Source organism: Vanacampus margaritifer, chromosome 2 (assembly GCF_051991255.1).
Source record: "Vanacampus margaritifer isolate UIUO_Vmar chromosome 2, RoL_Vmar_1.0, whole genome shotgun sequence".
Lineage (NCBI taxonomy): Eukaryota > Metazoa > Chordata > Actinopteri > Syngnathiformes > Syngnathidae > Vanacampus > Vanacampus margaritifer.
The window spans coordinates 50,866,212-50,890,174 of record NC_135433.1 but is presented as its reverse complement, the minus strand read 5'-3'; the positions used below and the strand labels follow the sequence as shown (position 1 = coordinate 50,890,174).

Below are 23,963 nucleotides of genomic sequence, written 5' to 3'. Positions count from 1 at the left end.
TGTTCGTGGTCGTACCGTGCCAAAATTTTGAGAAACTCAAGGGGGATAAATACTATTTCAAGCCGTTGCACCTGAAAGTTGACTCTTCTTATCTGCTGGAAGAGGACCCGCTTGCAAGGTGGGAAGGTGGAGAGGTCAACAGAGAGACCCTTCCAGCACACAAGAAGAGTCAACTTCCAGTTATGTGTCTGGAAGAAGGCTCATGAGCACTACCCAGAGATCCCATCCCCTCGACCATGGATTTCACATCAGAGACTGGCAAGTTAGAACCACTATGGTTTGAGGGTGACGTCATCCCCAAAGCCACAGGTGTCAGAGTCCGGTCGTCGAGGGCTTGAGTCCTGCATGTTTTCGAGGTTTCTCTGCTTCAACACACTTGATTCAATGATCAGGATCATTATCAAGCTCCTGCAGAGCTTTCTGTTGATCTTAAATATGAATCAGCTGTGTTGAACGTGGGAAACCTCGAAAACATGCAGGACTCAGGCACTCGACGACCGGACTTTGACACCACTGCAAAAGCCCTCGTCGATGTCTTGGCAGAAGAGGAAACAGATGAGGATGACTTACCAACTGATGAAATTCATATAAATATGGATGATGATCAGGAAGAGGATGATTAAAATCCAGTTATATTTTATCCTAGTTCAATTTTATGGTTAAGCTGCACTTTACTTTTTCTCAATTTGGCTACACAAAATGTTAATCTATCGTTAAGAAATTCATGTGGGACTTACTCTTTTCCATATCAATCGACCATCTGTTCATGTGTATTGAGTATCTTGTCTGTATTGAGACTGAGAGACGCCACTGGCGAGGGAGGGGGTTGTTTCCTGCCGAGGGGCGAGGCTGAGGATATGGGGTCTGTTTCCTGCGGAAGAGGAGGGGCTTTTTGAAATGCTTCAAGCATAATAGCGACTGCAAGTGGGAGGAGCCAAAGACACACGGGGAATCATAATAGCGTTTGGCTGTATCTATCTTGTGTGTCTCAGAAATTTCTGAAAATAAATCCTTCGAAGGAACTGTTCACCGATCTCAAGTCTGATTCTGAAAATCAACATTACGAACACGCGGAAAACATAAGGATCGTTTTCCAACAAAGGCTACAAGAAAATCAGCAAAGCTTTACTTATCAGTCAGAATATTGTAGCAAAAGTGGTACAAAAATGCAAAAAAGATGGAACTGCAACCATCTCACAGAGACGTCCAGGTCGTCCACGGATGTTAACAACTCGACAGCAGCGTCTTCTGATGAGAAGGGTGGAAGAAAATTGACATCTAAGTTCACTGCAGTTATCCAAGAAAATAGAAAGCCAAACTGGGGTGACTATTTCCCGTGACACAATACGGCGTACACTGCAGAGGAATGGCATGCATGGGTGCCGTCCACGGAGGAAGCCTCTCCTAAAGCCCAGGCACAAAAACGCGCGCCGAGAGTTGGCCAGGGCGCATGCTGACTAAGATGAAGACTACTGGGACTCTGTACTCTGGAGTGATGAGACCAAGATAAAAGTTTTTGGAACTGATGGCTTCAAAAAGTTTTCCTCAAAAACAGGCAGCTAAACAATTCCAACAGCATTTAAGTGTACAGATGGTTGAGTTAACGTTAGGATTATGATGGGGTCATTAAATTTTTTATTTTATTTTTTTTAAATTCCCCTTTAATGGGTCTGAAAAAAGTTTGAAAGTCATTTGTTTAAAAGGCTAGACAGCTTTGCATGTCTTTTTATTTAATTTTATTTATTACAACTTGCATTTTCAGTCCATTAAAGATACCGGCTGCTTACAACACGGTCAGGATTAATGTCAAATTCAATATGACAAAAGGGAAATGGCTATTTATAAAAAGTTTCATTTTTAATTAAAGAAAAAACATAAAAAAATACAAATAAAACCAATCATATACCACATCCCCAAAACTGACAAAAATCAAGTTTGATGGGAAGGAACAACCGAAGCTTTCAAATAAACAGCAAAGTAGATATCCAAGTCCAAGAACAAGGTGAGATCCACACGTTGAGGCGATGTCCCCCAGGCTGAGGGATTCATCTGGACTGCTCGACTAGAGTAGAAAAAAGAGGGGAGACATGAGTTGAGCATGTGAAAACTCCCAAAAGGCAACAGCTGAAAATACCCACAACAACAGGTGAAAGATGTAAAAGCCATTTTAAATTTAACAAGCTGTGTAGTTGCATAGCAGCACCACCAACTGTTTTCCCAAGTTGACACAAACGACTAAATAACACTGATTATCTGTGAGCCCATCTTGACACCAGACTCCAGGGTCTCACTGAGCAGTTGCACGCAAGATAATTACAGGTGATTTACAGTCAAGTGACTGGAATCTATCTCAATCTATAAATCATCCCAGTGGGTCAGACCGCAGGGCTCGGGCTCCTTTCAGCCGCTATTAGAAAATGCCGGGACTTACTGTAAGAGGAGATGTCAATTTCATCAGGCAGCTCGGCCACATTGACCTCAAAGCGGTCCTGCACCTCGTTTAGAGTCTTAGCATCGGTCTCGTCCGACACAAAGGTTATAGCCAGGCCTTTGGTGCCAAACCTACCAGCGCGGGCAACCTGAGGAAAGCAAAGTATGCATGTTGAACAAGGGATAAGCAGACTAGAAGTCAACCCAGCTCACATTGTCCTACATGGGTTGGAGACCATTTTTGTCACGGGACACATTGTAGTTATGGTTTCTTCAACCGTCTCTTATGACTATGCAGCGTTTTCCGTTACATTCATACCGTACCGCCGTGCCTTCAATACTGGAGGGGAGGGGCATGTACGCCGGATGGGTAGACAAAAAGAAGACCAGCAAGTTTGCACGGCGACAAAACAAACGACAATAGTAATCGCTACTCTAAACAGGGATTCAAGATCTCCGTCGGTCTGACGGATTTCCGTCATTTGGAAAAGTTAAAAAGAAACAAACTGCCGTACGCAAAAATGTCACGTTATTGTCGCAGCTTGTCACAATGAAGCTGTCCTGACAGCCAGAATATGTACGTACTTTTATTTTGTAGGTGCTGCGGGAAGTATCAATTTAATCTTCATGACGTATGGGAGGGGACAGGAGTTGACACTTGCCGAGTTGCCGGCAGTGTACTTTTGAGCTAACTTGGCTGGAAGCTCATTCGGAAAGTGCCCCGTTGGTAAACATCGACAGGCCTGAAAATTACACACCCTTGGCGAAAGATGTTGTTTAGAAACCATAGCGTGACCTACGTGAATCGTGGCGCGTCGATGAGAAAGGGGGGAGGGGGACTGGTACGCATGGTGAAGTCAAGCGTTACCCCCCCGTCACAAACCGCCCACAGCTTTACTGTTTAAACACCACATAAACAATAAAAACAGCTAAACTTGTTGTTGAGATAGATTTCTATCTGTCCGTCAATGTCAGTCTGTATCTAGCCGGTATGTGAGGTGAGCATCTTAACCCCGTGAAAATAAGCAATTGTTTGCACTTTGTCTCTTTCTATAAACATACGGTACAAAAATGTGCATTTCAATGGGAATCAATTATTTTCAGTCCTATCCCATGCAAATAGCAGAGGTCCACTACAAATTACGACGGAGTATTAAGGCTACGTATTGACCATTTGCACCGATGTGACTGCCCTATGACGGACGGTGGAAGGAAATGATTGTTGAATGGAAGTGGAAGTTTACCCCGGAGTGACTTAGCAACTGCTATTTTACAAATTAAAAGTTATTATTGCCCATAGAGCAATGGAATCTATTAGTTCAACCGAAGGTCACCTGTCAGTCGAAGTTGGACATTGAGTCGGGACTCAGAGCGCGATATTTACTTTAGTTGGACATCGCTAGTTTGAAAACAGCCTTTACTTTCTGTTGCCTGCTGTTTTTACCTGCTGTTAATTAAATCGCCGACTTTGCCAGAATTCACAGCGCACGACCTATATCATTATGTAGTCAATGCCGTCTTTTCTCCTTACACCGGGGCTGATTCAAAAGCTCGTCGCTGGCTGAGTCTCTGGGACGAGATGTTACGCTCACACCGGGGGACAATATACCTCGTAATGCAAAGGTAAAACTTGTTAATCATGCTGACTGACTTATTTTTACACAGTCCGTTCGTTCTATATTGTAACGCTTTGATGATGCTGTTACTATGCGTACTAGCATGGAACAAATGACTATCGTAGTGGCAAGCTATGCAATAATTTCATGAATATGAAAAACTCCAAGCACAAAGACGAAATCCCCCATTATTAAACAGTCAAATGCACTTAATAGTTTGGAAGAAGGTGCATTTTAAAACTATCTGTGTGTTCGTGCAGTTGGAGTGGACGCTAACTATCTGGCTCGATTTGAAATATAAAATTCGACACCTCCGTTACAATCTTTGTTAGAGTGTACGTTTACTAGTAAAATGTATGAACATTTATCAACTAATTACAACATTTATCTACTAACCTCGCAAAAAATGATCGCTGCAAATCTGTGAATACTTTGTGGGCTGCCAGTTCTTTCTGTTGATTGATGCTATCGATCATCAAACGTCTTTTGTCTTCATTAGTAGGTATGCGGTAGAGAGCAACTCCTTTGTCTGTCTGTACAACCGACTGTACAGCGAGATATGACCGTTTTATGAGAAAATCGATTAGATAAAGGACTTTACACTGTATGAGATTCAATGGTTACAATACAGGCAAGTGGCTCTTTTGCTGTCCAGCGTTCCGTAGGCGGCGTTGCAAGGAGGGCTGTGACACCACGTGCAAAAGGTCAATTAATGTATATATTTTTTAGAGGGCGGGGGCAATATTCCAGGAAAAAAACATGCCATTTTTATAAAGATAATGTTTTTAGAGGTGTGATTCTCAAGTCGGCCATAGGTTTTAGATGTATGTTTTGGCAAGCACTTTAGGCTGCAAGTCATTTTAATCATCAGTCAAATAATTATTTATTTATTATTATTATTTTTTGCTTTAATCCAGCTCAGCCGACATGCACTTGGCATGTCGTGAAAAGCTCCGTCAGCCCCGACCTCATCGGTCGATGGCTTAATGTCCATTAGCACCCCCTATGGACAAACACCACCCTTGGTTGGGGGGAAAAAAAAATCAGATTTTTTGCCCTTGTCTCCGTGGATGAAAAAAAACTTAGAGGAAACACTGCTATTGGCTCGACCAATATGGATTTATTTTTTTATTTTTTTAAATGTGGTTTTGATGTGATGGGCCAGATCTGGCCGGCGGGCCTTGTGTTTAAGTTGATACTTTTTCAGGAAGTTGTGGCACTATTGTCATGACAAAGAAAGATTTTGCATCCTCACCCTGTGTAAATAAGTGTCTGAATCGTCTGGCATGTCATAGTTGAAAACTATATTGACTCGTTCGATGTCCATCCCTCGGCCAAAGAGGTCGGTGGCCACCAAAATGCGTCTTTGGAAGTCTTTGAATTGCTGATAGCGAGACAGTCTGCGGAGGGGAGCAAAGTATCATCAGGACAGCTGCCACCCGCATTCCTGGAGGGCTTGCCTCTTTGAAGGCAATTATGTGTCCAGCTAACTGGTGCCACTAAATGCAGCATTAACATACTTGGGAGGTCAACGGTGCACAGTTTATGAAAGAACACGTGTGGTAGCCTCACCTCTCCTCCTGGGCCATCCCCTTGTGGATGGCGATGGCGGGGAAATTCTGCTCCACCAGAAGTTGTGACAAGGCGATGCAGCGCTGGATTCTCTTGACAAAGATCACCACCTAGAGGCAGGACAGGGTATCAAACACTTAAGTCCATAGTGTCCCCCTTCTTGCACAGTTGCACTCTTGCAAATAAGACTCAAAGAACCGGCGCATTTCCACTTTATTGATACTGTAAATGCAAGTCTTGTGCATTTCAGGCATGAAAACGGGTTACGGATGAAAAAGGTGAGAAGTATACAACCACTCTAGAGGGTACGTGGGCCTGTTCCCTTGGAAGAAAATGTGCAGTACACTATTTCACATTTGAACGCATCAATTTGATGCATTTTGATAAATAAAAAAAATCTAGCAAAATTAAAAGACAGTATCAATGAATAATAAAGTATTTATCACCACGCTGTTCTCCTCATTAATCGTTTTTCTTCGATTATTGAGTTTTAAAGATCGAGACAAGCCAAAATCAAACTCGTCCAGCCCTAGTTACCAGAGCTCTGAGCAACTGCAGTGTCATTTCAAGTCAACAGCAAGTGACAAAATGGCCACCCCCTGATAGCTAAAACCAGTTGGATTTTGCTGCTTAATTCACATTCCAAAGCCGGGGGGAAACTGGATAAATTTAAACAATTTAAGATACAAAATTGTAAAATAAAACATATTGGCTGTTATATTAGTGCAAACAAAGAATAACTGTAAAATAATATTTTTTTTAACATTGGAAAGTGACTTCAAACATAGTCTTAATAAATATAGCGATTTAAAGTTAAATTTAATTGGTAGAATAATTTGATTAAAATGATGTGGCTTTCCACGTGAAGGGAAAATAACCATGGTTTGATATGTCCTCATGAAACCTCTTATATAAGGATATGTTGTTGTCCTGAACTGTTGTACAAATCCAGGTGCCCAAAAATTTGTAAATAAAGGGCGGGATCAGCCTGGGAACTCTTCCTTGTAGTATACTACAGCCTTCCCTGCTTCGCAAAACATGTTTTCGAAAGTGTCTGAGAAAGGGCTTGGCTAGCCCGGTTTCTCACGTTAACGAATAAAAGACGCAGCGGCCCGCGGTCCCGACAGAGTCATCTGTGGAACACGTACGATTGCCCAGCCGTTTTGCAGCTGGTTCTACCCGGACCGTGGGCTCTCCGGTCTAGTGTCAAGGTAAGCGCTGATGATCATCATATTATGCTGCTTAACGTTGTAGTGTATTGATTTCCATTTGCGGGGAATAAAAGGCACCATTATTCTAGCAAAGCGAGTTGTGATTATTGCTGTTTGCGGGGAATAAAAGGTACGATTATTCTAGCACAGTACAAGTGTTGATTGCTGTTTGCGGGGAATAAAAGGCACGGTTATTCTAGCAAAGCATATCAGTCTCTGTGTATTCATTGTTGCCGCCGACCACTCACGATCCCGCATAAAAATATAAAAGTGAAGTAGTGTTTTCCACAAAACACCATGTTTGTTTATCTGTTTCAGTGTATACCGTTAATACCACCAAAATAATTTTTTATGGAATAAGAAATAAGAAAGAATAAAAATGTATTTATTATTTTATTCATAACAAGAAGGGGGTTTTAATATCCCTAATTTGGAATATTATCAGGTAGAAACTCAGATGTTTTATATTGATCGTATTATTAATAATACTGACAAAGATTCATGGTTGGATATTGAAAATCATCAATTGCAGCCCAATAGTTTACTATCTATTACGTTTTCTAGGAGAAAAGTTAAAAGTAATAATTTTATCATTAATAATACCTTAAATTTGTGGAAAAAAATAAAGCATCTATTGGGGGTAGAGATAGGAACTCCAAAACAGATTAAGTTGTGGAATAATGCTTCGATTGGAATTGAAGATAATACATTAATGTGGAAAAGCTGGATGAATGGTGGTGTGAAGACATTGTCATATATATATATATATATATATATATATATATATATATATATATATATATATATATTCAAATAAAATACTTTAATTTGATACATTAAATTTTTTATTTAAGCTTAAAGACTCTAAATTATTTAAGTTAAAAATAGGATTAAAGAAAAATGGTGATATAGAGAACGGAGTTACAGCAACAGTAAAGTACCTCTTGGAACAGCGTAATCAGAAAAAATAAATGTATATGTGTTCTTTACAAATTCTTTATTAATGCTAAAAAATAGCAAGGATTTATGAAATAAAATATATTATGGCTGGAATCAGGATTTACAAAGTTTTGATTCCAAAATAAGATGGAAGGAATGTTTACACCGTACATATTCAGTTACAACCGATGAAAATCTTCGATTAATCCAGTATAAATTAATGACAAGTATTTATTATTAGCAGGGATAAAATTTATAAATGTGATTTATCTTCCCCTCCTACTTGTTTAAAGTGTTGAAGAAGCGATTCTCTTATTCATTCCTTTTGGTACTGTGGAAAAATACATGAAGCCTGGATCGATATTGAGCCTTTCTATCATCTGTAAACAGATTTTTGTTTCCGCCAGAGACTTGCTTACTTCAAAATGTGAAATAATTGAAATATCCAGTGGGATGGCAATTTTCATTTTCTTCATTAGTTTATAAGAATTTATTGTCACAACATTGGAAAAATACAGACCCTCCATGAATAAGTAAATGGAAATCTTGAATGAAATATTTAAATATTGAGAACTATATCAGCAGACAATAATAAACAAAAATAGTTTGATTTTGTTTGGAAGCAAATATTTGAGGCCCTGTTAATTAGCCCAATACTATTAGTATTATTGAGTTAAATTAATGTATTAGATATATTATTTACTTACCATTTCTATAAATTATTGTCTTTTTTTTTTGGTCTTCTGAATGTTTGTTGTTTTTTTCTTCTCTTTCTTCCATAACGACTGTATGTTGAAAGTAGCACCAGGAATATATTGTGTTTGTGTGTATATGTGCGAGTGTGGATGGAGTAGGGTATAGAGTATAGAGTAGTAGTTTTGTGTGTGTTGTGACAGAACTATATTTTTTTCGTTTACATAGATCTTGGTTTAGCGTGTCTGTCAGACTCTTTTTTTCTCGGGGTTTGTTGGTTATGTTTGTGACGTTTGTTTTTTTGTGTTGTGACAAATTGTATTTCTCTTGGCTAGATAGATAGATTGGTAGAGACTGTTGGTCAGATTCTTTTTTGTTGTTACGTTTTTTAATTAAAAAATGAGAAAATGTGTTCAAATAAAAAAACTATTTAAAAAATCACATTCCACAAACGCAACGTGAATCAAAATGCTGTGTTAGAAGAACATATACCTGTATTAGAAATATATATATTTTTAACTTAACTTCTCCTTTAAATAAAAGTATCATTTTATTTTACGGTGATGAACTTGTGTGAGATTTCAACTCAACCAGTTAAGGGCTGTAACTAATGATTATTTTAAAAACAAAATCTGTTGATTAATCAATGAATCGAAAAAAAAAAAAAAGATTTAATTTCTAAATTGCATAAGTGAAAAAGCCTTTGATTCATTTTTTAATTCAAACCCCATAGTCCCCTACAGTAAATGTGAAGAGAATTACTTTTTTCCAAAGTCAAACTGTTTCCATGATAAAAACTGAGGTAATAATCATAATCCAGATTACCTGGTTAAACTCCAACACGTCGAGGAGGTCAAAGAGCTTGCGGTTCTTCTCAATGTCCTTTAACTTGCAGTAGTACTGTTGCAGGCCGTGCAGTGTCAGTTTGGTCTCGTCATCCACAAACACCTCCATGGGCTGCACAAGAGTCAAATAGGCTGTTAGTATGAGGTGCAAACAGCTGCAAAGCGACGGCGTTTCCGTTTCACTCACGTCCTGCATGAATTTGCGACAGACCGGTCGGATCTCCTTGCTGAGCGTGGCACTAAACATCATGACCTGCTTCTCGTGGGGCGTGATCCTGAAGATGTCTTGTACGTCACACCTCATGTCTGCACGAAGACAGTGGGGACAAATTAGCCACCTTCGCAAACAGTGAATGCGTGCAAACATTTCAACAGAACATACCAAGTTGCTCCAACATTTTGTCACACTCATCCAGGACAAAATGCTTGACGTTCTTCAGACTGAGCGTCTTGTTGCGGATGAGAGCGAGCATGCGGCCCGGCGTTCCAACGACTATATGGGGGCAGTTCTTCTTCAGGACATCCTCATCATTCTTGATGGGCAGCCCGCCAAAGAATACCACCGATTTGATCGCAGGCATATACTTGGAGAAGCGCTCGTATTCTTTGCTAATCTGGAAGGCCAGCTCCCGCGTATGACACATGACTAATACGGCTACCTATAAGAACAGACAGAAGTACATGGCCTGAAGAACTGAAGGAGTTTTCATGGCGATCAACTGATGGCTTCCTCCTTCATTAATAGAACCCGTAAATGACACTCAAAAAAAAAAAGAAAAAAAAAAGACAACAGTCTGGGGAAGTATTTACTTTTGAGACCAAACAAGTTTTGAAAACTTTCTAAAATTAAAATTCATGAACTTCCAGAGAAATGTTCTTCACAGATAATGACAAAATAAATGTTGTTCGCTTGATGTAAACACAATTCTTAAAGGGGGAGTCAAGACAAAATATGTTCTTTACAATCTCGTTTAGGTCTAAACATGATATTCTTACAGTATTAACTCATTCACTGCCATTGACAGCTATAGACTTTAAAAATTTCATTTTAACTATTTATATTAGTTTACCTCCCCCCCCCATTTTGTTAACAAGAGTATGAAAACCCAGAATTGTTTTTGTATATTTAGAACAGATATAAAATTTGTGATTAATCGTGAATTAACTCGTGAAGTTGTGCAATTAATTACGATGACAAATTTTAATCGCCTGATGCCCCTAATTTTTTTATAATCTTTTCTTTTTTAAAAAAACAAACATTTTTTGTTTAATTTTTAATAATCCTTTTTTAAGAAAAGATTATAAAAAATTAGGGGCACCAGGTAATTACAATTTTTTATCGTAATTAATTGCATGACTGCACTAAACTCACGATTAATCACAAATTTTATATCTGTTCTAATACAATAAAAACAATTCCAGGTTTTACTCTCTTGTTAACAAAAGTGGGGAAAATGTTTAAACTAATAGAAATAGCTCAAATGAACTTTTGACGTCCATATCCGTCAATGGCAGTGAATGAGTTAATATTGCATTGGTGGAATATGAATAAAGCGTCAAAATACACAGTTGTTTTTTAGTCCATCTCAGGGGGCTGCCATTTTGCCACTTGCTGTCAACTGAAAATAACATCACAGTTGTTCAGGGCTCAGTCAACGACCAATCAAGGCTCAACTTGAGAATATCACATGACCAAACCCAGTAAAAGGGTGAGCCGCGATTGGTTGTTACCTGAGCCCTTAGCAACGGCAATGTTATTTTCAGTTGACAGGAAGTGGCAAAATGGATATAGAAAACAATTCTCATGGAGAGTTGTACAGGTAATGCAAGGTGAAAATGGTAAAACATACATAAGAGCACATATTTCGGGTTAAAAAAAACTTCTCGAAAAGTAACTGCTTTTGCCACGTACCTACCTTGGCAGTGTTAAGTGTAACCGTCTTTTTTCATACAGAAAACAGTGTGTTGTGCTTATTTTGGCTGTTTCTTATTTTGAAAATGTTTGATTAAAGTGGTAAAAAAAAAAGCTAACTATTGCTAAGTTGGCAATGATGAGTGTGCTTTTATAAACTATACCTCCTCTCTCTGTTCAAAGTCATGTTGTTAGTGTAAGCACTTTTGGGGTCGGGGGCACACTATGCACTATGGAAGCCACCAGATTATTATTTTTTTAGACACACCCTAAAAAAAAACTTAATGGCCCAGCCCTAATACACAAGTTCGTTGGTAAAAGAAAAAAAACAAGTAGATTTGAACAGAAAAATACCAACGTGGATGATACTAACCTGTCCATCGACTGGTTCAATCTGTTGAAGAGTAGCCAAAACAAACACGGCTGTCTTGCCCATGCCGGATTTGGCCTGGCAAAGGATGTCCATGCCCAAGATGGCTTGTGGGATGCATTCATGCTGGACTATATGAGACGGACAAAAAATATTTACATCAGCGCTTCTTATAAAAAGAAACACAATTCTGACAGCCTACAAACGTCAAAGCAGCATCACCTTCCGATGGATGTTCAAAGCCACAGTCGATAATGGCGCGGAGTAACTCTGGTTTGAGCAGGAAGTCCCTGAAGCCGGAACTGTGGATTGAAACGTAGGATCCCTTCACCTCCTTCTTGCCAGTTGGGGCTCCACTCTCGGGTGCTCCTTGGGGTTCTTCATCATCTTCGTAATCGAGCAGCTCATTATCAACGTCATTCTCAGTCATCTTTTCAACCTGAAGCAATGAGAAAAATGTTAAAAATGGCATGTTGTCAGGCGGGGAGGCATTTGAGTCAATATGTGGGTGAGAAGCTGAGTTAAGTTGCAAAAACAACGTGTGGATGAGTGCCTGTTTACAACAGCAATGTACACGTGAATCTAATCGGTAATCCAAAAGTTTAAATCGAGGCGATGCAATAATGGGCCGACTTGATAAAATAAACACAATTCATTCATTAGGAACACAGCAGATACCCCCTTGGTCTTGAACTTAAAATTCGCCGGTTGCGGATCCCACCAGTCGACATTCGGTTGCATAACGTGGCAAGCGACTAGCTAAATCATGCACTACTAAGTAACTCTTTAGGTCTTGTTTGCGTTTACAAACAGCGGCAATCGGGGTGACTTCAGACAAAGGCAAGCGTGAAATAGCGGAGCCATGCTTGCGCTGACCAGGGCGGCGAACCCAAGTAATGCTAGGCTACAATGTGCTAAACAACTCACTAGCACTACGAACTAAACAATGCAGAAACAGTCTATCTATTCATTGTTGGTTCCCTGTTCATTTACAGAATAAGCTTTAATGGGGTTAAATAGAAAAGCGTCGCATATGTTTAATAAGTTTCATTTATTAACATCAACTATTGTAAGACTCTTACCTGAATAGATGCGACTACAGCAGTGAATCAAAACCGCATGGAGTAGAGAGGCCACACAACTGGTGTACTAGTGACCGGAAGTCCCGCCTAGCTCAAAAGGCGCTTACATCATTGGTGGAGTGTAACGCTCAAAATAAAAAGAAGTCAGCGATTGGACAAGGTTACGGTCAATCTCGCGTGTCGAAATAAGTGGTCTAAACAACAGCAGTTTACAATCCATTGATGGAAATCTTGCACTTTGCTACTAGCTTCAGCAAATTTTATTAAAATAAATATAGCGCTTCTTCTAATATTTGTTTTGAAACGTTTAGGCTACCAACTTTAATACAGTGACCATAAAGTTGCAACATCAATATGGACCCCCCCCCCCCCAATAACTTTACAATAAGCTTTTTATTTGACCATTTATGAGCGAAATGCCTTCTAATTAGTAGAATAACACCTTAGCTGTGTGTGTGTCAATAGTTTTCAGACTGGATTCGGGTTAGAATTTCCCGCGCTCTGCCTGGGGATGTGACGTAATGTGCGTGGTGTGTATGTGAAAAACGGTATGTGCCGTTTTCATTTTTTGTCAGCAGGTGGCAGTAGCGATTCGAAATGGAATATTCTACGTTCAGTCCATCCCAGAAGGTGTTCCGTAATTTTGCCATTTGCTGTTAACTGAAAATGACATCACAGTTGCTCAGGGCAAACAAAAAAAACAAAAAAAACAATCACATCTTATCTTTTTTTATGAAAGGGAGCCATGATTGGCCGTTACATTCCTGAGCCCTGAACTGTTATGTAATTTTCAGTTGACAGCAAATAGCAAAATTATGGAACACCTCCTGGGATGGATAAAAAACAGGTAGATTTTGCTGCTTTACTTATACAGTTTCTCACAAGCACAATATTAATTAGAACCCCGTGTTTAGAAATAGAAGGGGCATATACAACATATTATTGTAAAAAATAAAAAAATAATTTACTTCCACATAAAGCCCAGTTTTGACGATGTAACAACAACTTGACTGAAACTACTACCCTACAGTCACGTAGTACGAAAATCTTACAGCCTGCATGCACAGCTGCAAAAGGGCATTGTGAGTTGGTGAATGTATTTGCTATGTTAAAATATTTCAACAGCCACAGTTAAAACCAGTTAAAAGTTTACCAACATATTTTATAGAATATCAAATATTAATATTGGGCAAGAAGTTCTCAACAACTATAAAACCACTTCATAACACGAGACTCTCATTAGTGATTTATTAACACAATTGGTAGTATGGGTTCAAGTGGTTGAGTGGTTGTCTTCCAACCTAAAGGATTGGATTCGATCCTGTGACCCTGTGGCCATGCCCAAGTGTCCTTCAGCAAGTCCTGAACCACTAGCTCCTGATATTGAATAATGAATATCAGTGATAAAGTTATTTGCGTACCTTGAGTGTAGATATAAAAGCTCTATACAAGTGAAAGACAATTTAGAATTTGACCAGGAAATATGTGCTTGCTAAGATTGAAAGCATCACGTTAACAACACATATAATATACACTGTGACATTCTCTGATTGCAAAATAATTTTTATACAAACGGGGAAAAATTGCACATTGTCTAAATGAACACGGGGACAACTCTCCACATTGACATTAAAAAAGACAGAATACAACATGAATAAAAAAAAATAGTCAAATGTGCATCTATCCATTTTCTAAACTGCTTATCCTCACTAGGGTGAAAAAAATAATAGTTCAATTTACATCTCAATCTGCAGATAGTAGCGGTGTAACAAAAACTGTTTGGAATCAGAAAACTGATTTTGATTTAAAAGATGTAAATGCATTGGTACATGAAAAAAAAAATGAATCAGCCTCAATATAGGTTAAACAGGTCAAAAAACATTCACAAATGTATAAATCAGTATAAATTGGTTTGATGTTGCCGTTTGTTGCTTATTGTAATTTAAGATAGTTTGTGATTTGGAGAGCTTTTACATAAACATGGCAAAAGCTCTTGATCTGAGCTGTACTAAAATCCTACTCTCGCCGTAGCTAACCAAAAAGAATACTTTCAGTAGTTAAATTTTCAATGCAGCAGTGTAGTAGCAGTTAGTACATTTTCAGTGAAGACTCTACATTGTTCATAGGTGCAAAAATGATTGTCAATATTTCGTTGTCCATTTATAATTGACTGGCAACTAGTCCAGGTTGTACCTTGTCTCTTTCTAATTAGTCAGCTAAGACAGGCTCCTGTTTACTAGTGTGCCAAAAAAATCGATTCTCATAAGAATTGCGATTCTTATTTAGTACGATTCAGAATCGGTTTTAAATGTCCCAAAATCGATTTTATTTAATTATTTTATATTGTCTTCCCTTTGTTTGTGTGTGCCTTTATTGGGAGTGCTGTTCATGTTGTACCCGATTTGGCCACTTAGGGGCAGTGTGGTTCCATGCAGTCTGATACACTGTTAAATTGTAGCCACATTAGAGAGAAGAAGGAAAAAGTCACAATCACGTTATTCCAATAAAAGTTGTTTTTTTGCAATGTGTAGTCGTTCTTCTAAGTGATAAAAGTGTCGCGAGTAGCGCACTAATTAGCATTAGCGAGTCAGACTGGAGTAAATCATTACGATTCCTTGAACATCTATAAATTGAAGCAAAAATCATTGTCAATCAAATCATTTTGAATCAAAAATCGCCCCTAATCGAAAATCGATTCTGAATCGAATCGTGAGACATTCAAAGATTACCACCCCTACTGTTTACCCCTGACTGATGAGAACATGCGCTACAGAAAACTGATATGTTTTCTTTCATCTCATATCTGTGATTCCGTAGCTGTTGAGAATCGCCACTGTGAAGGAGAAAAATGTGGAAAATCCTCCAAATCTGACTCAATTGACCCCGAGCAGCAAGAATGGCTCAAAAAGTCCCTCACACGTGGAGGCAATGAGAGAAAAAGATTGTATTCCACCAGGACACCACCTCCACGTAAACCTGAGCAGCGGCCCAATTCAGCGGGAAGTTCATGCAGATTGTTATCACGCAGGTCCAACTTGCACAGTTGACGTAAGGATGAAATCTCATTTGGTAATGATTGTAAAGAATTGTGTGATACATTTAAAAGGCAAAGCTTTAGACAGTTACTGAATAACTCTGGAGGCAGACTCTGGAGCCTGTTCTTACTGATGTCGAACTCTGTGAGCCGCTGTAACGATTTCACCTCAGCAGGCAGCGTCTGAAGCAGGTTCCCAGCCAACAGCAGCTTTTGAAGTTTGCAAAGAGAGAAGAGTTCCAAAGGAATATCCTGGACTTGGTTGTTGCACAGATCAAGGACTTCAAGGCCCTGTAGTCCCCCAATACAGACAGGTAGTGTTCCAATGTAGTTATTGGGAAGTCGGAGGCAACACAGACAATCGAGGTGAGCTAGACTAAACAATTCCTCAAGCGTTTTCAGCCTATTAGTGTCCATGTCCAGAGCCCGTAGTTTGGTTAGAGCTTGGAGGGCAGATGGCAAACGTGAAAGCTGACAGCCCCGCAGCTGCAGCTCTGATAGCTCGACCATCCGCTTCAGGCCCGACACTCCAAGCAGTCTGGTGCCTTCGTTACCAATCTCCAACCTCACCAAGCTGCCAGCCACCTCATGCAGCACCGCGGGGACCCGCTGAAACATGCCGTGAATCACCAGCGCGCGGAGGCGACGCAAGTTTTGGAGGCTCCCGAGGGGCCAGTTGCGACCAAAGCGACCAGATAGGTGAAGCTCACGGAGGCTGTGGAGGGAGACCACCCAGCTTGGGATCTCTGATGAGTGGGTGAAGGTGATGTTGAGGACTTCAAGACGTTCTTGGAGGACTTGAAGGGCGCCGGGCTCTACTGTTGCTGTGCACTGGCAGAGGTGGAGCTCCCTGTTGTAGTAATAATAAAATCATGTGTTAAATGCAACACACCTTGGTTGCATTGATTGGAATTAGACACAATTAATACAGTATTAGTTGTGTCTAAGATCATCCATTTCATCATCCTTGACCATATTTGATATATTGCAGCATTTTTTCTATAGTATTTGGGGATTACAATGTCAGTCTTTAGTTCTTATTTTATTAAATACAATACATTTTGAGCCCTCTATTTGATTGAGTATAATATTTCCCCCTCCCCCATTAAAACCCTGACGTAAAAACCCAATTCCCAAAAAGTTGGGACACTATACAAATTGTGAATAAAAACTGAATGCAATTATGTGGAAGTGCCAAATTTCAATATTTTGTTCAGAATAGAACATAGAGAACAGGTCAAAAGTTTAAACTGAGAAAATGTATCGTTTTAAGGGAAAACTATATTGATTTTAAATTCCATGGTGCCAACAAATCTCCAAAAAGTTGGGACAAGGCAATTTTCACCACTGTAAGGCATCCCCTCTTCTTCTTACAACAGTCTGGGGATCGAGGAGACAAGTTTCGAAATAGGAATGCTGTCCCATTCTTGTCTAGCACGCGTCTCTCGAACTGTTCAACTGTCTTGGGCTTTCTTTGTTTCACCTTCCTCTTTACGATGCGGCAAATGTGCTCTAGAAGTGAAAGAAGTGGACTGCAGGCTGGCAATTTCAATACCCGGATCCTTTTCCTATGCAGCCATGATGTTGTAATTGACGCTGCATGTGGTCTGGCATTAACGTGTTGAGAAATCTCTGAAAGTGATGATGTTTGGATGGGAGCATAATGTTGTTCTCCAATCTCAATATACCTTTCTGCATTGACGATGCCTTTCCAGATGGGGACGCTGCCAATGCCACACGCACTCATGCAGGCTTATAAACTGAGTGCTGATAACAACTTGGGTTGTCCTTGTGTTCACCCACAATATTTTCTGGAAATATTACTGAGCCCTTTCTGTGATTTCCCTTCCAGTGCGCATTCGTGTTTGCGGTGCAGTGCCGTTTAAGGGCCCGAAGATCATGGGCATCCAGTAGGATTTTTCGGCCTTGAGCCTTACACACACAGATTGTTCCAGATTCTCTGAATCTTTGGATGATGTCAAGCACTGTAGATGATGATTACTTCAAGCTTTCTGATATTTCTCCACTATCTTTGTGCGCAACATTGGAGGAATGGATGATTCTCTACCCATCTTGGCTTCTGAGAGACACTGCCACTCATTAGCGGTAACTGGTCTTCCAGCTGTTTTTTTTTTTTATAAGTGCAATTGACTTTTCCAGCCTCTTATTGCTAACAGTCCCAACTTTTTTGAGATTGGGTTTGTATATGATGTGACACATGCATTGCACGGATAATCCATTAAAGTCAGTATCACCCAGCTGATGGCTTTTCCAGCAACCTTAAGACACCTATACTTATAAATATGGGGAAATGTTCTTTCTGATTTTTGAAAATATTAATATGTCTGTTTATTATTATATTTTTGACAGTTATAAATGTATAGATTTAAAGCATTGTGACCAGATGTATCAAATATGACACAAATCAAAAGTCATATGTGGAAGTTGATAAAAAAAAAAAGTTTGTTCAAAATGACCAATAAATACTTTATTTACAAAGAATCAGAATTTTCTCTCATATATTTCATGGTTCAGGCTTCATAGGGTTAAGCAGCAAAGTCCAGTAGTTTTTATCAATATCGGAAGGCGGCCATTTTGCCACTTGCTGTTGAGTGAAAATGACATCACAGTTGCTCAGGTCTCAGGTAACAACCAATCACAGCTGATTGATGTCATCTTCAGCCGACAGCAAGTGGCAAAATGGCTGCCCCCGAGATGGATAAAAAAACGGCTTGATTTTTCTGCATAACTCATATTCCACAAATGTAATATTAATCAGAATGTTATGTTTAGACAAGTGAGGTCACATATGACATATTATTGTCAAGAAATGTTCACGGTTGACTTCCACTTTAATTTGTTTTATCAACATTTAAGCATTGGGACTTGGTGGAAATGGCAATTTGTCGTGTTGATATGCATTCACCTGAGTGAGGTCATGTTGGACATCTGCACTGTAAACCGAGCATCTGCGATGAGCTCCAGTTTGAGGACTTGAAGGTGGCTGAGTGTGAAGAGTGCAGGAGGAAGTTGAGGAAGGGCGACCAGATGTAGACAGGAGCGATCACAGAGGTCGGAAGTAGTCAAGGCATGTAGACTGTCCTCTCCCAAACATGTCTCTAGCAAAGGACTCTCACTGACAGGACAGAGAAAAACAAAGAGGCGCTGAACCAGCAAAGGATCGTACTGGTCTAACATATGTAAAAGAAAGGCCAGGTCATTCCTCAGCACAGGCATGTCTCTCAGGAACCTCGTCTCCTTCAGCAAATGGAAGGGATACTCGCAGAGAGAGCTAGACCAAACAAAATCAGATGAAAAATAGAGTTAGGCGTCGCAAATCACAATCTGACCAAAAATAACACTTTTGACAAAGACAATTTAACTTTAAATGTCTGTGAACCAAAATGCTTTTTTGTGTGTCATTCTAAAAAATGTTGTAAAAACTGAACCATTTACAAACTACTAAACTCAGGACTGTGAGACAGACAAACCAAAACTACTGCTTATGTCCTGAATATAATACAATGAACAAAGTATGCACATACTTTTTACGGTATATAATACTATATAATGTTTTTAATTACTTTTTTAAGTTGAATTTTATTTTATTTTAATTTCATATTTGTATGTATTTTAACATTTTAACAAGTTTACTATAAATTAATAAAAAGACCCACTTGCACAAAACCCAGCCAAGGGTGTAAATGTTAAGCAGGCCGTACAGTCCCAATAAGGTCAAGTAGGTCAACAGCAGTTTGCGCAGGAAGGACGAGAGCACGTGGATACACTGAAAGGTAGCGTAGCCCACCAAGGACTGCACATCAGCGTCACACACGTGGGTGAAGGAAAACGAGTTGAGAAGAGGGACGGTGTAACTCACAATCAGAGTTACCATCAGCAGTTTGAATATAGTCTGGGCCAAGTACACCTAGGGGCAAAAAAAAGGTATAATATTCTTATAAATGTGGCGGCATGGGGGAGGAGTCACATTCACCTCACAGTTTGGAGGTGGTGGGTTCAGAAGGCCAGAGCCCAGATTTGAACCCACCACCGCAAAAACTGTGTGCCACGTGCTAACTGATTGACCACCGGCCTAAATATTAATGTTATTGTTGTAAGCAGAGATTAAATAACATATGCTAATTGCTTTCTGACCTTGTAAATGACATCTGAGCTTTCACAGTGGGATCTAAATCTCCTGACCCGTTCAAACAGGGCCCTGGCCTCCTCACCATCGCTTTTATCCAGACTGATTCTTTGCTTGAGAGGAGGAGGGCTGTGGACCGAGGAACTGGTAAGCCTAGCGGACACATCATTGGAGTGACTGGAAGGAGGTGTGGGAGAATCTCACCATTTCAAAATCGTCCTGCATGGGTTCGATTCAACTCTCAAATTTAGGCTCGGGCCACTCGGCAGGGGTGAGGAGGAAGAGGGAAGAGGTCGTGCTGCTCCTTGTCTCTCTTGTGGCACTTCTTTGTCTCGGAGGTTCTCCTGTTGAGCAGCGTGGGTCAGGGCCTGGGATGTCCACGGTGACTCGCAACACTTTGTCAAGATGGCGAGGAAGTGCTCGATGAGCGCAGACGTGTGGGGGAAGCGGAGCCAGAAGGAGCCGCTGCCCACCAACATAAGAGACAGCAGCAGCGATATGTAGGGGAAGAACCGGGAGGACCAAGGCAAAATTTCATTGTAGCACACCTGCAAAGTCACACAAAGACTCATTAACCAATAATCAGTTAGGTTGTGGGTCATTTGAGAATTAGAGGACAATTGAGGCACCAACATAAAAAAATAATAATTAGGCTACCGCTTTATAGGTTTGTTTTTTTTGGTTTTGTTTTCAAGAAAAATAGTTTTTCTTTTGTACATATTTATAGATATTCAGGCACCTGAAAAACATATTTAAATATATTGCCTAATAAAATAACGAGTAAACAAATACAAAAACAAACATATAAAGTGAAATTATAATTTTGTCATGTTTATTTCTAGTCATGTTTAGTTCCTGTCACATTTAGCTTCTGTTTTCCTTGTGTGTTCCCCTTGTCTTGTCATTTCCTGTTTTAGTTTGAAAGTTGACTCCTGATTGTTTCCACCTGTGTCCCCATTACCCTCATGTGTCATCCAATCAGTGCCCTCAGCCAGGTGTGTCTTGTTATGTCATTAGTGTTGGTGTATTTAGTCAGGTGTCTCCCCCCTGTCTGTGTCAGTTCATTGTTGCTGTTGTAAGTCTTTCTCCACGTCACGCTGTCCTTTTTTGCCTTGTCAGGAACCATGTCATGCTGTTAGATTTGCCTAAGTTGTTAAGCCATGTTTAGATTCATGTTTTGTTAGTTCAATTTATTTTGTACTTTGAAGATAGCCTTTTTGATTAGAAATTAAAACCTTTTTTCTTGGACTACACCTCGGCCTCCTTGCTTTGCCTTCCCGCATCTGGGTCCTAAAGCCCCACCTTACTGACAAATTTGATTTTAGTATTAGCCTACTAATTAGACTACATCAATAGGGTTCCAAGTAACATGGTTGCAAATCAATGCTAATGTGAGTTTTTTTTTTTTTGCTCGAGTACATGCTAGCTGTGTTAGCTGCTATGCTAGCTGGTCGGAACAAACATAGCTAAAAAAAAAAAAAAAGAGCTGTTTAAATCTCTTAGTAAACACACACACACACACACACACACACACAAAAATACATATTTTGTCTGATAATATGAGCATTAGAATTACGTTGGTTTTAGGGAAATACCACATTATGACTAAAAACTTGAAGGGAGAGCCTCACTTTTAGATTTTGCGGCTATGTTGAGATACACTACTTCATTCAAAGATGCATTGTGCAGTTTAAAAAAAGTAATATTAAAGCTTTTTCTACATCATGCATGCTCCACCAATGCCCAGATGAGTACAAAGAGCCCTGACTGTTTTTTGACTTTGACTGTACCTATCAGCTTTTATCTTATTATTTATCTATCACACTCCACAGTTTCCTTGGGGAGGGGCGGAGTTTTTCTGACCTCATTTGAACTCATCTCTTCGTTTGTCAACTGTGGCTGTCGCTTTAAGATCGTGCACGTACTCGCACGCGCACCGTGAACGAGCCTGACACAGATGCTGCAGTTATGCTTTGGGCCAGAGGTAGCATTAGCGAGTAAAAAAAAAAGTGACAAACTGCACAAAGATCCTTTAAAATACAGCATATGCAATATGTGATGGAACTAAATGCTTTAATAATTACAAGGAAGATACATATCAAAATATCGTACTGAAAAATGTGATTTCAAACTTATTTTATCTGTTATAGCCTATTTGATCTGTTAGTTGGTCACCGAGAGGGATGCAGAAGAGAAAAACGCCTTTTAATGTGGTCCTCAAGAATGATATCAAGACAACTATAATTTACGCAGGTGTATGCTTCTGTTCTGTCTGCGTTGAGTTTTAACATGATTTGGCGTTCGAGGCAAACAAGGCTGATAGAGTACCTGGCTAACGTAGACATACTGCTGGTAAACCAGATGAGCGTGTTGACCAGAAGCAGTCAAATGAAGACCTCGTCCAACATCAGCTGCAGTCCTACCCGGCAACCGTAATGCTAAAGAGTCTGAGGGGATATAACTTGAATTTGCTGAGGTCAGAGGATCCAAAGGAATGCAAACCACTTTGTCTCTGGACAGCTGCACTGTACTAGCAAGAATTGAGGTCATCAACATCAAGACAACAGCGTAGTCCATGAAGACCTCCCACCAGGGCTTGAGCAGTTTGGACCTGTTCTCATGCTGATCCAGCAGAACTAACTCTGACAGGGAAAACATTGAGACTCCCTTATCCAGCACAGATCACTGCAAATATACACATAAACTGGTTGAGTAGATTGACTGGTTGATGTACAGTAGATGTTCATTCAAGATCAGGCTCATTAATTAGGGCCTAATGTTTGCCTATATGATCAGGCAATATACTGAAGGTGAATGCTAAGGGTGTTGTAGCTTCAGGGGTTGTCAAAAAAATATACCTTTTAGTATACTGTCATTATATAAAAACTACTGTAGTTATTACTTAATTGTAAAATGGAAGAGCTAACAGATTGAGATGCAAAGTATGCCAACTATGGGTAAAAAATGGACCTAACCTCTACTTAGGTCTATTTGACCCAACTTTGAGTCAAGATTTTTTTTCGTGTGTAAATATTGATCAGATCCTGTGCTTGGGTCAAAAAACTGGGTCATTTTGCATAAAACAACCCAGAAAGTTGGGACAGATTGACCCATGAAACGGATCAGTCCATTTTTGATCCATAATTGGGTTACTTTTGACCCAACAGTTTTTAGAGTGCATGTTGCAAACCTACCAACAACCAATATGCTGAAATAAAGAGGGCTGAGGCCACCTCAAGTATCATGGCATTGGTGGGAGATTTTGTTGTTCACAAAGGCTGCAGTAGAATAGAATATAATGGATCATTCCACAACAGCACAACAATGAAACGAGGCTTACCAGCTTGGTTAAGCAGAGTATTAATGAAGAAATAGTCCAAACTGTAAATTATAGATATTAGCTATTGCTACACATTTTAGTGTATTTCTTGGTCTTTTCTTCACAGGTTTTGACTGAATTGCCTCAGTGCAAGATATACTCTGTATGCTATTCAATACAATTATAGGTTCAGAATATATACAATTATACGTTCGTATAAGTCAGAAAAACAACATTCACTTACAGAACTGAGTAACTTCCTCCGGTTTTCCTGGCAAAACCTGCACATCTCCTGGCTTACACAACTTTTCAATTGTTGCCATGACACTAGAGAATGTGTGGCGTAAAAATCCAATTCAGGCACCCTTTAACTCTTTCAGTACTAACTCAGCCTGAACAGGAAAAACAAACAAAAGTATTTTAATGTATTTACTTTTTTGAATTGTAGGGTTTTGCACTGGTGTTAAACTGCAATTGATCATACGACATCTGTATTATGGTCTCAATTTCTGCAATGCAGTCAGTGCAGCTAAATAGTATTGCAATCAATAAACACAATGCTGGATACAAATGTTGGAATTTGCAATTAGGCATATCAAAGGCTGTATTAATAATCATAATCTTTATTTAATGTGCCTGCAGAATTCCATCATCACACTCTACAGTATTTGCCATTTTTAAGAAGATAAATCCTTTAAAAGGCCATCTTTAATGCCATCCAACAGGGGAAAAAATGCTTAAAGGCAGAGTGCCAAGTTTCTTCCTCTGTATGTAGACTATCCTTTGTTAATTC

At 39.6% G+C, this 23,963-nt stretch overlaps 2 protein-coding genes across 6 annotated transcripts; both read right to left on the bottom strand.

Annotated features, from left to right (window-relative positions):
• Positions 1-1,719: 1,719 nt before the first annotated feature.
• ddx39ab (DEAD (Asp-Glu-Ala-Asp) box polypeptide 39Ab) lies at positions 1,720-12,787 on the bottom strand. 2 transcript variants are annotated; one of them, XM_077559807.1, is made up of 10 exons: positions 12,671-12,787; positions 11,811-12,027; positions 11,592-11,719; positions 9,689-9,965; positions 9,494-9,612; positions 9,287-9,418; positions 5,619-5,728; positions 5,302-5,446; positions 2,432-2,579; positions 1,720-2,062 (listed from the first exon to the last, which is right to left on the bottom strand). In XM_077559807.1, exons 2-10 carry the CDS (start codon positions 12,016-12,018, stop codon positions 2,046-2,048), a joined length of 1,284 nt encoding a protein of 427 aa, XP_077415933.1. In that variant the 5' UTR covers positions 12,019-12,027; positions 12,671-12,787; the 3' UTR covers positions 1,720-2,045. The 2 variants fall into 2 exon arrangements, with proteins under 2 accessions (XP_077415933.1, XP_077415932.1); XM_077559806.1 differs by lacking the exon at positions 12,671-12,787 and adding an exon at positions 12,267-12,430.
• A 2,200-nt stretch (positions 12,788-14,987) lies between these two features.
• LOC144042623 (volume-regulated anion channel subunit LRRC8D) lies at positions 14,988-23,466 on the bottom strand. Of its 4 annotated transcripts, none has more exons than XM_077555427.1 (8): positions 23,415-23,466; positions 22,180-22,536; positions 20,056-20,399; positions 19,860-19,980; positions 19,585-19,632; positions 19,382-19,491; positions 18,631-18,996; positions 14,988-16,554 (listed from the first exon to the last, which is right to left on the bottom strand). In XM_077555427.1, the coding sequence occupies exons 2-8, from the start codon at positions 22,507-22,509 to the stop codon at positions 15,468-15,470; spliced, it is 2,406 nt and encodes an 801-aa protein (XP_077411553.1). In that variant the 5' UTR covers positions 22,510-22,536; positions 23,415-23,466; the 3' UTR covers positions 14,988-15,467. The 4 variants fall into 4 exon arrangements, with proteins under 4 accessions (XP_077411553.1, XP_077411552.1, XP_077411551.1 ...); XM_077555426.1 differs by adding an exon at positions 23,046-23,129 and having other exon boundaries at positions 19,382-19,632; positions 23,415-23,460; XM_077555425.1 differs by having other exon boundaries at positions 19,382-19,632.
• Positions 23,467-23,963: the final 497 nt, after the last annotated feature.

What these genes read in the sequence shown, in the direction of transcription:
- ddx39ab (XM_077559806.1), bottom strand. Translation starts at nt 12,329, where the DNA reads ATGCAACCGAATGTCGACTGGTGGGATCCGCAACCGGCGAATTTTAAG. An exon ending in TTGAACCAGTCGATGGACAG is followed by an intron (nt 9,966 to 11,591) that starts GTTAGTATCATC and finishes CTGTTCTTATAG; the next exon opens with GTAGCCGTATTAGTCATGTG. An exon ending in GGGATGGCCCAGGAGGAGAG is followed by an intron (nt 5,447 to 5,618) that starts GTGAGGCTACCA and finishes TCCCCTCCGCAG; the next exon opens with ACTGTCTCGCTATCAGCAAT.
- LOC144042623 (XM_077555425.1), bottom strand. Translation starts at nt 22,509, where the DNA reads ATGTTTTCCCTGTCAGAGTTAGTTCTGCTGGATCAGCATGAGAACAGG. An exon ending in CTTGGCTGGGTTTTGTGCAA is followed by an intron (nt 18,997 to 19,381) that starts GTGGGTCTTTTT and finishes TGTTTGGTCTAG; the next exon opens with CTCTCTCTGCGAGTATCCCT. An exon ending in TCCAACATGACCTCACTCAG is followed by an intron (nt 16,555 to 18,630) that starts GTGAATGCATAT and finishes TTACTACAACAG; the next exon opens with GGAGCTCCACCTCTGCCAGT.